Source organism: Epinephelus fuscoguttatus, linkage group LG22 (genome assembly GCF_011397635.1).
Source record: "Epinephelus fuscoguttatus linkage group LG22, E.fuscoguttatus.final_Chr_v1".
Lineage (NCBI taxonomy): Eukaryota > Metazoa > Chordata > Actinopteri > Perciformes > Serranidae > Epinephelus > Epinephelus fuscoguttatus.
In genome coordinates, this window is record NC_064773.1 from 21,975,411 (window position 1) to 21,988,807 (window position 13,397).

A 13,397-nucleotide genomic window follows, 5' to 3' on the forward strand; every position below is an offset into this window, starting at 1 on the left:
AATCCAACCACCACAAGTCCTTCTGTGTATCTATGTCGACGCGGTGAGTCGGGTTTGGGGGATGGGTGTTGTACGGATCGTCAGCAGAGACGACTAACGTTTGAAAAATGTCCAACATCCTCGATGCGGCGTCCAACGTAAAATGGGACCGCACGGCTGCGGCGAAGCGAGCCGTGTTCCTTGCGGCTGCCGCTTATGGTGTCAAAACACTGTACCCCATCATTTGCAAGCAGCTCAGCAAAAACAAAGATCCCAGGAATAAAGGGTCAAAGGCGGAAAACGGGTCCGCCTGTTCGGTACAAACACGGATATGTGCTGCGGATCTGAAGAAGACATCCCCCGGGGTAAATGCGGAATTTTTCAAGCAGATCCTCGAACTTGGTAAAATCCTCTTCCCCAAGCTCGTGTCCAGAGAGCTGGGTTTGCTCTCCTTGCACTCGGTGGCGCTCATATCCAGGACGTTTCTGTCTATTTACGTGGCCAGCTTGGACGGAAAGATAGTGAAAACGATAGTGGAGAAGGAGCCCAGGAGCTTCATCATCCAGCTGATGAAATGGCTCCTCATTGCCATCCCGGCCACGTTCGTCAACAGCGCCATCCGGTACCTGGAGTGCAAACTGGCTCTGGCCTTCCGCACCCGGCTGGTGAACCATGCCTACCGGACCTACTTCACCGATCAGACCTACTACAGAGTCAGCAACATGGACGGGAGGCTCGCCAACCCGGACCAGTCTCTCACCGAGGATGTAATGATGTTCTCCCAGTCTGTGGCCCACCTCTACTCCAACCTCACCAAGCCCATCCTGGACGTGATGCTCACCTCCTACACGCTCATACAGACCGCCAGGTCGAGGGGGGCCAACGCCAGTGGGCCCACCCTGCTGGCCGGCCTGGTGGTCTTTGCCACAGCTAAGGTCCTGCGTGCCTGCTCGCCTAAATTTGGCAAGCTGGTGGCCGAGGAGGCTCATAGGAAAGGCTACCTGCGCTATGTACACTCCAGGATCATTGCGAATGCTGAGGAGATAGCTTTCTACAGGGGACACAAGGTATGCAGGCCTGGATGTGTACAATGTAGAGGTTGCCTTTGTTGTGGCAGACATGCAGGCGATAATACAGTCTTAATTCAATTGTGATCACTCAGAATAGAAAACAACTAAAGCAAATCCATATTTTCCATTAGCAGATCATTAATAGACCACATGCTAGAATGTTTCTCAGTATGACATACAGTCTGAATGTACACCATTACATTCACTGTACTGGTGGACATATTAGACAGATATAAACATATAAAACTCGATTTTGTTTTCTTCATTCTCCATACCAGTCTCTCCACTTATAAACATGTAATATGAGATTATTAACCACATTTAATAGCAAAGTTCATATAGTGTCGTAACACGTGTACATAACTAATCAGATTGAGAATTACACACAAGTTCATTCAGTGCAGCTTAAAGATCAGATTAAAGGGGAGCAACACTTAAATTAAGAATTCCAGTATGTTGTGTCCATGGTCTAGGAAAGTTCAATTAGTATTTGTGAACATGAGCTACCCTCTCTCAAAGCCAGAATGCAGGGAAGTAAGTCTCAAACATGTGATAAAGTCTGGAGCTGCTCCATTGACAATGAATGGGGGCCAGATTTTTGTGGACTTTTTTTGTGGAATTTTTTTTTTGACCTAAATTAATTTTATTCTATAGACCGAATCACAGTGTTTATTTACAATAACTTCTGGGTAGAAAACCCTCACATTACGTACATTAAATAAAACAGTGCTGAGCAAGCGCTGCCTCAGTTGGTTAGTTTTTAGCCACCTAAAAAAAAAAAGGCCAGCCAAAAAAATCAATATCAATTCAATCTTACATTATATTTAGAATATTAAATTTCACCGCTTCACCTTGCTGTCAGACTCCCTTTTCTTATGTCGAAGCCACCAGACTCCATTGACAAAAACAGTAATTTTATGTAGCAGAACACTGAAGTTGCTTGTCTACCACAGTGTCCAACCGTTAGTGTGGAATATAAAGCAGAGCAAATATTAAATTATATTATGCAGTTACACTGATATTAGTTTTTTTTAGATGGCTAAAATGCTTTTTGCTGTTTGCTTCCACAGCAGTACATTGCTTAGCTTCTGTGCCAGTAGCTTTTATTTATCAGATGCTAGCAAAGCAACACAGTACATGAAATAAGCACAGGAGAAAAGTCACGACAGGTTGGACCACTGTATTTTACAATATATCTCTAAACCTTAGAGCTACGGTTGAAATGACAATAGAAATCAACAAGTTTGCTAATTGGACATATTTCCGTAATTGAAAACAATTGCTAGTTGTCAACCAGGAAGTAATTAGTTGGCATGACATGGTGATTTGGTCAGTGGAAGTGCCTATGACATCAGAAATTTGAGTTTTAGTACATTGGTGTTTGGATTCGGGAGAGAGTTGTTCATGTTGACTAATATTTTCAGACTGTCTTAGGCTACAGGAATAACATGTATGATTTTTCAAAAATGGGTGTAGCTCCCCTTTAATTGAATGGTCACATCCTAATCAATATCCCCTCACAGAGTACAGGAAGTGCCTGTGCTGCTATATATTGTATTTTGCCATTCTGTGCAGGTGGAGATGCGCCAGCTGCAGAAATGCTACCGGGCCCTGGCGGACCAGATGAACCTGATCCTGTCAAAGCGTCTCTGGTACATCATGATCGAGCAGTTCCTCATGAAGTACGTGTGGAGCGGCAGCGGGCTCGTCATGGTGGCCGTGCCCATCATCACCGCTACCGGCTTCGCTGACAACAGTAAGGACACCTTGAGGTGCTACGGTTTTGTCAGAGGGAACCACAGTTTGCTTGGTTGTGTCTGATAGTGTCTGGTGCGTAGCACAAGTGCCACTATAATAGTTGTTTGTCCATGACGTAAGCATATTTCACAGTCCACATGATGCTCATTAGCACCTCCAAACCAACAGCTCCTGTTTCCAGTGGCTGATTAGCATGTGTGAGAACAGTAGCTGCCTCCCACACCTCCCTGATGACATTTCAGTTGCATCAAAAATAAAGCAATAACTAAGACTCTGTTTGCTGCTGTGCTGTTGTCCCAGTGTCACTGCTGATATTTAAATAACTTATTTCCATGATATTCTAATGCTCGCAGGTGGAAGTGTGACATCACGCTCACAGTAGGCTTACAGGAGAGATTGAGACACAGAATTTTAGTTAGAAAACAGAAGGCAAATGAAAACTTGATGAGTTTTGCTGCTTAAATAAACATGTCTGTAGCGTCACAGGTTCTCAAATCAGTTGCTTCACTCTCAACCCTGTCCACTGTCTTTCTTTCCTCCCTCTAGAAACAGCAGACGGCCACACGCAGGTGATGGTGAGCGAGAGGACGGAGGCTTTCACCACCGCCCGCAACCTCTTGGCTTCCGGAGCCGATGCCATTGAGAGGATCATGTCCTCCTACAAAGAGGTGAGGACACTGTATGCTGAAGTTAATGTAGCTTTGCAGGAGTGCAGTGTGTCTTTGTCTGAGAGCAACCACAGCTTTCTCTGTGTCTGATGAAGAGGATTTCCATGTGACATAATTTTCCCTCTTTTCACTTCAAAGTGCCCATAGTAATATTGAGAATGATTTTTAAATGATCTTCTACCGGCTCTCGCAGCTGAGAAACATGGAAATGCTGGATCATCTAATTCAGATTTATATAATGCTGTTCAGCTTTTCAACCGCTCTTTAATTGTGGCTGTTGTAAAAAACTATGAAGTGTGCCTTTATAACTGCATTGCACACTTGTTTTGTGCTGAAAACTGTTACTTGACTAAAAAATAACTTAAACTTCATAAATTAATCTGCAGCTATTTAATCATCAAGCCATTTTCAAGCAAAAAATAGGCCTGCACAATATACAAAAAAGTCTTATTGCTATTTTTCTGACAGATATTACATGTTAATATGCTTATGCTTGCATACTAGTTGCATTAATACAGGTAGTTTCACATACTTAGAGGAAGTGGGAGACCCTTTTTGTGGAAGTAATGGGAAATGTGAATGTTGTTGTGGCGCCTGCAGTGAGTTGTTAATATGGCTGTTGCCAAAAAAAGGAGCAGCTGGATCACCCTAAAAAGTCATTTTCTTGACAAATGACATTATGTCTGCAGTATGAGCTGCAATTCAGTGGGAATGGTGATTTTGTATTTCATCTTCACTGAGAAAAAAAGCACTAAAATGGTGATAGGGATTGTTTTTTTTCTTAGGTCTGAACTTCACAAACATGTTCCCTTTCGTCTGGGATATTATTTGTAAGCCGGAGCATCTCTGTAGCACCACAGTGTTTCATATATAATGGTATATTGTGACACATTTTACCTTTATGAAATTATAATAATTTGGCTATATTGTTATTTTGAGAAGAGAAAAGAAGTTCTTATTTAAACACAAAAGTAGCTGATATTAGTCGGAGTTTAATGCTATTTGTTATGTGCAAAAAGGCTGTCGCAATATTAAAGAGACAGTTCACCTCAAAATCAAAATTACATCGTTTCCTCATACCTGTAGTGCTGTTTAACAGTTCAGATTGTTTCAGTGTGAGTTGCTGAGTGTTGGAGATGTCTGCCTTCACTCTAATATAACGGAACTAGATACATTTGATAATCCACAGACCTTGTTGAGAGCAGTTTCATCTTGGAACTATTGTCTGTCTATTAAATTACACTCGCCAACTGTATAATCACACCAAAGGAAGTATGCATTTACTCGTGGACGAAAGGCTTGTGCTTGCGACATTGTAAGTTGGCAGGTGTAGTTCGGTAGAAAGTAGTTTAAACTAGGGATGTGCATGGTTAGTTCAGTAGTCTTTTAAAGGTTGCTACCCCCAAGTCAGCACTAGAAATGCTACTTGTTTGAATTTATTAAGATACCCCAAGGAAACGGGAGGAATTTTGATCTGCATGCAAGACTAACCAGCAGCTCTGATCATCAGTGGCTCTCCCTCTCTTTCACACACACACACACACACACACACACACACACACACACACAGACAAACACACACATATGCGCTCTCAGACTCCTATGTGCAAGTGTGTCAATTTGCGTGCACACTCATGCATGAGAGAGTTACCGCACACATATGTGTATTTATGAAAAGAGATGACTCAGGATGTTAAATGCACAGAAAATAAATGTTATTTGTGAACTTCATTTTCTAGGTTGCTGTCATGTTTTGTAGGTTAATATGTGTCACATTTAAAATGCACAGTGCAAAGTGCCACACGTTTTAGCAGCATTAAAAGTACGATTTAATTGTTGAAAAATGTGATCAACAACTTCAGAAGACTTTTATACATATTTTTTTGGACAGTGTTTAACCTTATACATTAAATTGTGCTCAGTGCTGACTATTTTCTGAGTGTTGTCTTACTTTCAGAAGAGTCGACTAGTCTACGTTCAAGTTCTGTGTAAACATCAGGAAAATTAGTCATAGGAAACATCCCTAGTTCCTACATAAAACTGCTCACAACACAGTCTGTGGATTATCTTGAGTAACTAGGTCATGATTTCTGGAAAGAGACATTGCTGTTGAGTTTTTCAAGTGTATTTTTTTGGCACTTTGAGCACCACTAGTCAAGTGCCATTTAGCTCCATTACATTGGAGAGAGAGTAGACATCTCTATGGCTGATATCGCCAACACTCTGCAACTCACACCAAAACAATCTAGACTGATAAATAGCACAACAGTTAAGAGATAAAATATGTACTTTTTGACTTTGGGGTGGACAGACCCTTTAATGTGTAGATGATCCTATTTTTTTCATTTTAGATGTTAATTCTAAAGAATATGATTTGTCAGGCTTAGATATTCAGATTATAGACAGATGTATAAGTACGGGTGGTTGGGTCATTTCACTGGCCTGGGTTTGAACAGACAAGTGGTGGAACAGATGGCTGGCTGGAAGGATGAATGCACAGATTGGCCGAACGATTGACAGATGCGTACTGTATATCCACCTCTCTCTACTTTCCCCGTGTGAAGCTTACCATGCATGCACAGGAATTTATTAGAGTCCTGACTGAAAAAGCAAAGGATCGCTGAATGAAAGGCCTCGTTCATCGAGGGCCAAATCCCTGATCTCTCGTTGCATTTTAATCCAAAAAAATAGCAAGACCCATTCATGCATTCTCTCTCTCAGGCTGCATTTTGAGGGCCATAAGAGGATTTGGCTGCAGCACACTTGTGGTGAAATTGCCGTACAGCTGGTTTCTGCTTGTCTTTATTTGGTCATATTCTCATCCGTGTTTTGGGATGTACTTTTCAAGCTAGTCAGTAATTTCCTCAGCAACATGCGTGGCATCTGAGCAAGGGTCAGGTGCGTGTCTTTATGTGCTTGTGGTGAAGAGGAGGAGTCTAAACTCTTACAAGAGTGCTAGAGGGTTGTTGTCCTGCTTCCTTAAGTGTGAGTCACTCTTCTTAAAAAACCTCCCATTGTACCACTCCATTCACACCAGAATGTGTAGGGGCAGACACACACACAAGCCCGAATTTATACACAGAAGGCTCAAACTGGTGCAGAATCTTAGAAAACACAAACCAGTTCCAAGAGAATAAATTTATTTCGGTCATGTGCGAATCTGTGGCAGAGCACACTGTCACGACTGTCATTTCATTGGGAGACTTTGGCTCTGTGCACGTCCCTGGAGGATACAAGTTTTAGCCTGCATTCATTTCTGGTGTGAGTGTGTGTTGAGTACAGTGCTGTCACATGTGCAGCAGCAAGCCCCTGCATGCAAGGCCAAGTGATGTGTGAGAGAGCGTGTGTGCAATATAAAAGGAAGCACGGATGGAGCACATTCCTGAGGCTGTATGTCGTGCTCACGCCTCCAAACATTCTGCCTGTTTAATATGACAGTGTACACTGTGTGTACTTGTTTGTTGTGTAAGTGGTTAGGATCCCCTATGACAGCGTTACTCAACTTGCTTTGGCAGGGGGCCATTGTAGCAAAGGACAGGAGGCCAGGGGCCAGTCACGGGAACCTTGCACAGGTCAGGTATATACAGGGGCGTTTCTAGAATTTTAGGACATTCGGGGTCAAGCATACTTATTTTAAGCCTTTATACCTTGTAAACCTAACTACATGGGTACACCCTGGACAGGTCACCAGACTATCACAGGGCTGACACAAAGAGACAGACAACCATTCACACTCACATTCACATCTACAGCCAATTTAGAGTCACCAATTAACCTGCATGTCTTTGGACTGTGGGAGGAAGCTGGAGTACCCAGAGAAAACCCACGGGGACACAGGGAGAACATGCAAACGCCACACGTAAGGGCTCCCCAAACCAGGGTTTGAACCAGAAACCTTCTTGCTATGAGGTGACAATGCTAATCACTGCACTACAGGGTGGCTCAACTAAATTTAACAAGCAGAAACTGAACAGTTTTTTTTTTTAATGAAATGATGCATGTAATGACCATTAACTGACACACTGTCCCAGAACATCTAAAACTGATGCAGGAGGGTACCTAGCGGGTCATATTTTGATGAGAGAGACCATTGGCCAAACATAAGGATTTGACGAGTTGAGAGTGAGAATGTGTTGCTCTGTCTAGGGTTTCAACTGGCACCTTATTTACTCTTTAAGTATGAAAAAAAATTCTCAGTGTATTTTTATTGTCAATTAGTGAATGGTTGGGGGGCCATCTGGCACCCTTTTGGGCCATAAGTTCAGTCATAAATTAAGTCACTGCCCTGTGACGTGTTTGTGCTCATCCTAGTTCATTACTCATCTTGCAGACTTTCTTTTTGTTCTTCGAAGGCCTGCTCTATCCCCATCTGGGATTTCGCTCTCCATATAAGCTTTCTGAGGTCATTATTTCTTTTTGTAACTACTTTGAAAGTCTATGGTACAGTGTGTAGTAGTTCTGCCAGAGCAATATCTTTCCCTAATCATGCATTTATTGGAGTAAATATCATATTTTGACTTTCCACATCCATGTGTTGCAGCCAAAATTTGTGACCATGCGGAGTATACACATAGTATGTGTGCCAACTGGGCCTGTTCCAGTTGCAAAATACAATTTCAGAAAGCTGGTGGTGTGTGCAGCACTACCTGGTTTGCCAAGACGAAGAAGATGGCAAAGTGTGGGAATTAAAATTAAATTAAATTAAATCAAATTAATTTGAAATTAATTAAAATGTTTCACAATTTGCCTTTATTGACAAGATGATTACATGAAAAAATAATGGTTAAATTGATCAATAATGAAAATGATGGTAACTTGCAGCCCTACATTAGATCACAAAAACAAACTGAACAGAGAGACTTTTATAGGCATCAGTTCCTCAAGATTGAATCTACTGCCACCCTCATCCCTCAAGTCACTGTAGGTCAGCCAGCAGTGAATCCTGGTGTTGTGTGTGTGCTGTGTCCAGAGCTCCTTCCTTCCCTTGGGGCTTAGCCTAGCTGTGAGTAATCCTCCATCTGTTGATCTGTCAGCCCTCACTTCTGCATCTCTTTCTCACTTTCCCTCGCAGCATGTGCTCAGACACTTTTTAGGCAAATGGGAGAGGACGTTGCTTTTATTTGTCTGATTTATTATGACTTTATTTACACAACAACAGGAATCAGTAGTATACACCTGCTCAGTACCTGAGTTGAGCACCTTTTTCGGCGCCCTAAGGTCTTGTGAGCTTCTGAGTCACAATGGCATTTGTACTTGGTGCAAGACAAGTTTTGGCATGTTCAGCTGTTTGGTAGTTTTATGGCTCATAATAGTGGTGGTGCAAGTATAGTTTAGGTTGGAGGTTGGGTGTGGGAGGGATTGCACAGTTTTTGCATATTTTTTGTTTTTGCATGATGAGCACTAGCATGTGTCCGAGGGTTATCACGGATGGATCCTAATCTTTTCAGAATGGGCAGCGCACTAATTCTATTACTTTTTTCTATGTCTAAGTGAAGTGAAGCAGAGCAGTAGACAAAGTAGTGATCGAGATGGTTTGTGGGAGATAAAGATCACACAGCAATCTTTATAAATCTATTGGGCAGCCAGCACAGAAGTCATTCCAATTAGGGGTGGCGGAAAAATTGGTACAGTATAGTATCGCGATATTTTTGTGTGGCAGTAACATATAATCACAAAGTGCCAGGTATTGTTTTTTTATTATGTAAATTATAAATATGATAAAAACAAATAGTTGTGTGACGCAGTTCATTCTGAAACCGCTTATCTTGTTGGGGGTTGTGGGAGACTGTGGGAGGAAGCCGGAGTACCCAGAGAAAACCCACACTGACACGAAGAGAACATGCACAGAAGGAAACCAGGAACCCTCTTGCTGTGAGGCAACAGTGCTAAACACTACACCACGTGCCAGCTTGTGAAACAGTTATCAATGATAAAACAATTGTTTATTAAAGTGATGATCAAATAATTTCGGCAACACACTCATGAATCTGTTTTCAATAGCTGTTGAGATTCATCAAAGGGTGTGACTAACCCTGCTGTATCACTGTTTATTGTATCTTTAGATCTATGCTGAATAAAAATAGAAATGTATCCCTGTCATAATTCCCAATTGTACCTTTTTTTGGAGTTGTAAGGAGCCTTTTTCTGATTTAAAGGTGGGGATGTTCAGGAATAAATTATACAATACGACAAAAGTGACATGGTTTCTAAAGTAGAGAAGAGAGGCTATTGGCTATGTAGAGGCAGTGTGTTTCATAACTACTGGTCCTAATAGCCTACTGCAGTAAGCTGTTAAAGCTCTTTTAATCATATATATTTCCTTCACCATTTTACGTGAGGAGAACAATCAGTCCTGTACTCCTCTCTTCTCTGTCCCTATCTTTTTTTCGCCACATTTCATCTGTGTTTTGGTTTCTTTCTTCTTTGAATTGGTCACATCTCTAAAGCCCCACATGGTGTCCAGGAATTCCCAGAATTGGCGTTTGTTTTTTAATATAATCAAGCTGTGTCAACAGCCTGCACTATCTTGCTGCAGGGTTCAGCACTAAAGTCAAAGAGAGAGGGTGATTTTTCTCTTCTTTTCCTCATGTCTTTATGAGTTTCAGATCGCTATGTTGCTTATAAAGATACTTGTTTTGTTCCTTATCCTTTTATACCTTAATGCATTTTGTGTGTATCTGGTGTTAACAGCATTTTGTGCTGTAAAAAACATTATAAGTGCTGTAGTTCATCTTCTAAATGTAATTACATTTGAATATATTCGGTTTGTGTTATTACTTTTTTATTCACCCATCTCTCAAAGACCATCGCATATTATGCACAGCAAGTTCTCAGATCTGTGTGTGTGTGTGTGTGTGTGTGTACTTACTGTACACACTGTCAACAAACACAGGAGAGCACACACAACTCAGAGATTATAACTGATCCTAGAGTATACAGTGTAGAAATACAGTTCAAACAACATATCCACAGCAGCAGCATCTGCTTTGCGACTTTGGTGTTAGCTACATATTTGTATTAACACTGTCACACATTGTTTCACACACATTTACACACTCTAACAAAGTGATTTCCAACCTTTTTGATTTAATTGGTCCATTATGTTCAGCTATTTGAACTATTCATCAGCTATTTAAACTGTTAATTATAGGAGTAGGAGCTACCTATTTCAACCATTCATTACTTTTAGCTAACTGTTTAAACCAGGGACAATAGAAGAAGGTGTTTGGGATGAACAGAGGTCTTCCCTGGGATGTCTCAGGATAAAAGGATGCAGTAAACTCACCATTGACACATCAGAGGATGCACCCTATTCATTCCCTGATAATGTTACATTATGAATAACAAATCTGTGTTGACATCACCAGGATGAGAGCTTGTACAAGTTAGCATTTAGCAGCCTAAATTGATATTAGAGAGGAAATTGTGATATATTAAAAAGGCTTTTTAAGCAGTTGCTCTTTTTAAAAAAAGATGTTTTTCATTTGAAAGTTATTGAATATATTTTTATGCTTATGTTTGCACTCATTTAAAGGTAGTGTAGTGAAGGGCTTAACTGCTTTAAATCAGTTTGGTTTTTTATAATTAAGATTTCCTTGTTTACCTGGCAACAAAAACAAAATAAACAATATAAAAACATTGATATCAGCTATTGGTTAAGTTGCTATTTTGAAAATATATTGGTATGGTCCAAAAATTTAAAATTAGTGCATCCCTATATTTATTCACTACTTTTAGCTTAGCATTTCAACAATAGCCGTCCTTTTTAGCAAACCATTTTAACTTATTTTCCTACTTTCAATTTATCCATCACTTTTAGCTAACTCTTTACCATTTTCATTACTTTCAGCTATTTCATATATTTGTACCTTTTAGCTAACTATTTCATATATCTGTAACGTTACCTTTAGCTAACTATTTTCATTACTTTTAGCTAACTTTTCATGTATCTGTACATTTTAGCTAATTAACCATTTTCATTACTTTTAGCTAACTATTTCATATATGTACCTTTTAACTAACTAGCCTATTTCATATATCTGTACCTTTTAGCTAACTATTTTGACCATTTTCCTTACTTTTAGCTAACTATTTCATATTTTGGTACCTTTTAGCTAACCATTTTCATTAATTTTAGCGAAATGTTTCAAACATTCTTATTACTTTAACTGTTAAATATGTGTACCTTTTTAGCTAACTATTTTGACCATTTCCATTACTTAAAGCTAACTGTTTTAACAAAAAATCTGTCCCTAGCTATTTCAACCAATTCAATTTATCTTTTACTTTGAGCTATTTTAACAGTTTAGCCATTTAGTTTAGCTAACTAAACTGTTTAACTGTTAACTTTTAGTTATCTATTTCAGCCAGTCAGCTTCTAGCTTACTAACCTCTGCTTGCTTGCTACAGTAACTAGTTCACACACTTTCAATTGCAACATATTGTTTAGGTGTCACAGATGACTCAATATTTGGATGCAATCCATAGTCACATTGTAATTACTTTGTTTTTAAATGAGTGGATCTACAGTTTTCCTCCATACCCCCTGGTATATGCATAAATCCCCCTGGTTGAGAATTACTATCAGCACATGACCATGACAGTGAACTTTTACAATCTGTTCCTCTCTTGGGTCACACTATCATGCCCCTGATCTTACCCAGTAGTGACCTTTGTGTGTTTGTTGCGACAGGTCACAGAGTTGGCAGGCTACACTGCACGGGTCCACAACATGTTTGTGGTGTTTGAGGACGTCCAGAGGGGCATTTACAAGCGCTCCTCTGTGTCAGCCACAACAGGAGCAGAGAAGAAGAGCAAGCCTGAGATGCACATAGATGGACCGCTGGAGATAAAGGGTATGCCTTTCCTTGCTGTACACACACCCACGCTTCTCTCTGTATTAAAATAAACTGAAAGAGTGAAACAGGTAGTTACTGTACACACATGGTTACTGTTGCTATGTTGGGCAAACCTTTACCACTTCTGTTGTCTGGAGCATGGGGAAATTAATTAACCCAACTCAAGTCAAACAGTAGTGAGTTTCACATCCACTGTTTATTTTTAACCCCTTTTATCACCGTTGTATGACACAAAATAAACAGCAATCATTAGCAAACAACAGACTCTCTATCCAGATTTTCTGCATTTAGCCAAACCCTTATCTGGGGCAACTTGCATAAGCAGAATAAATTGCTCGATCACGAGCATGATATTACACGCATTCAGCAGTATCAAGGTCAGAGGTTGTAATCATTGCAAAAATATATTCTTGTGTCCATTTGACCCAGAATGAATCTCCCATTGAGAGCACAGTTAATCTAAGTGATGTGGTAAAGAGGGATTTTATTTATTTTTAACCCCACAATTCTGCTCTGTAGGTATTATCCCATGCACATCCATCCACAACCATGTTTATGCATCAACAAAGTCTAATCCTCAGTTTCTGGTCTTATACGTTCATTCTGTTTTTCTCTCTCTGTCTGTTTTGTCTCTTCAGGGGAAGTGATAGATGTGGACAACGGCATTGTGTGTGAGAATGTCCCAATTATTACACCGAATGGGGACGTCGTAGTGTCTTGCCTGAACGTCAAGGTGAGACAGCTCTACGCCGTTCTCTTCTGAGCTTCTGTTTTTTCTTTCTGCTGTGTGCTTTGATAAACCAAATCTACTGGCACGGAAGCGAGGCAATGCACTGTGGTGGACGGGGCCACAGCAGAACGTATTTAAGCCACCTAAAAAGACCCATCCAAAATTTTTGTTATCATTTTAAGTGTACGCTAAATGTGGAATATTTTGTCCGCTTTACTTTACACACTAACCCAAAGGTCAGCAACCTTTACTATCTAAAGAGCCATTTTTGGCCCAAAAAAATATGTTCAGAGCCACAATACATAATTGTGCCTAATTTTGCCAAGTAGGTCAT

At 40.4% G+C, this 13,397-nt stretch overlaps 1 protein-coding gene across 1 annotated transcript in view; it reads left to right on the forward strand.

Annotated features, from left to right (window-relative positions):
* The window catches only part of LOC125882843 (ATP-binding cassette sub-family D member 2-like), a 32,149-nt gene continuing 18,752 nt past the window's right edge, over positions 1-13,397 (forward strand). Inside the window, exons 1-5 of the mRNA XM_049566752.1 lie at positions 1-1,046; positions 2,625-2,805; positions 3,354-3,475; positions 12,168-12,330; positions 12,972-13,066. Of these exons, the coding sequence (XP_049422709.1) occupies positions 108-1,046; positions 2,625-2,805; positions 3,354-3,475; positions 12,168-12,330; positions 12,972-13,066 (1,500 nt within the window). The 5' untranslated portion in view covers positions 1-107. The remainder of the gene's footprint in view (positions 1,047-2,624; positions 2,806-3,353; positions 3,476-12,167; positions 12,331-12,971; positions 13,067-13,397) is intronic.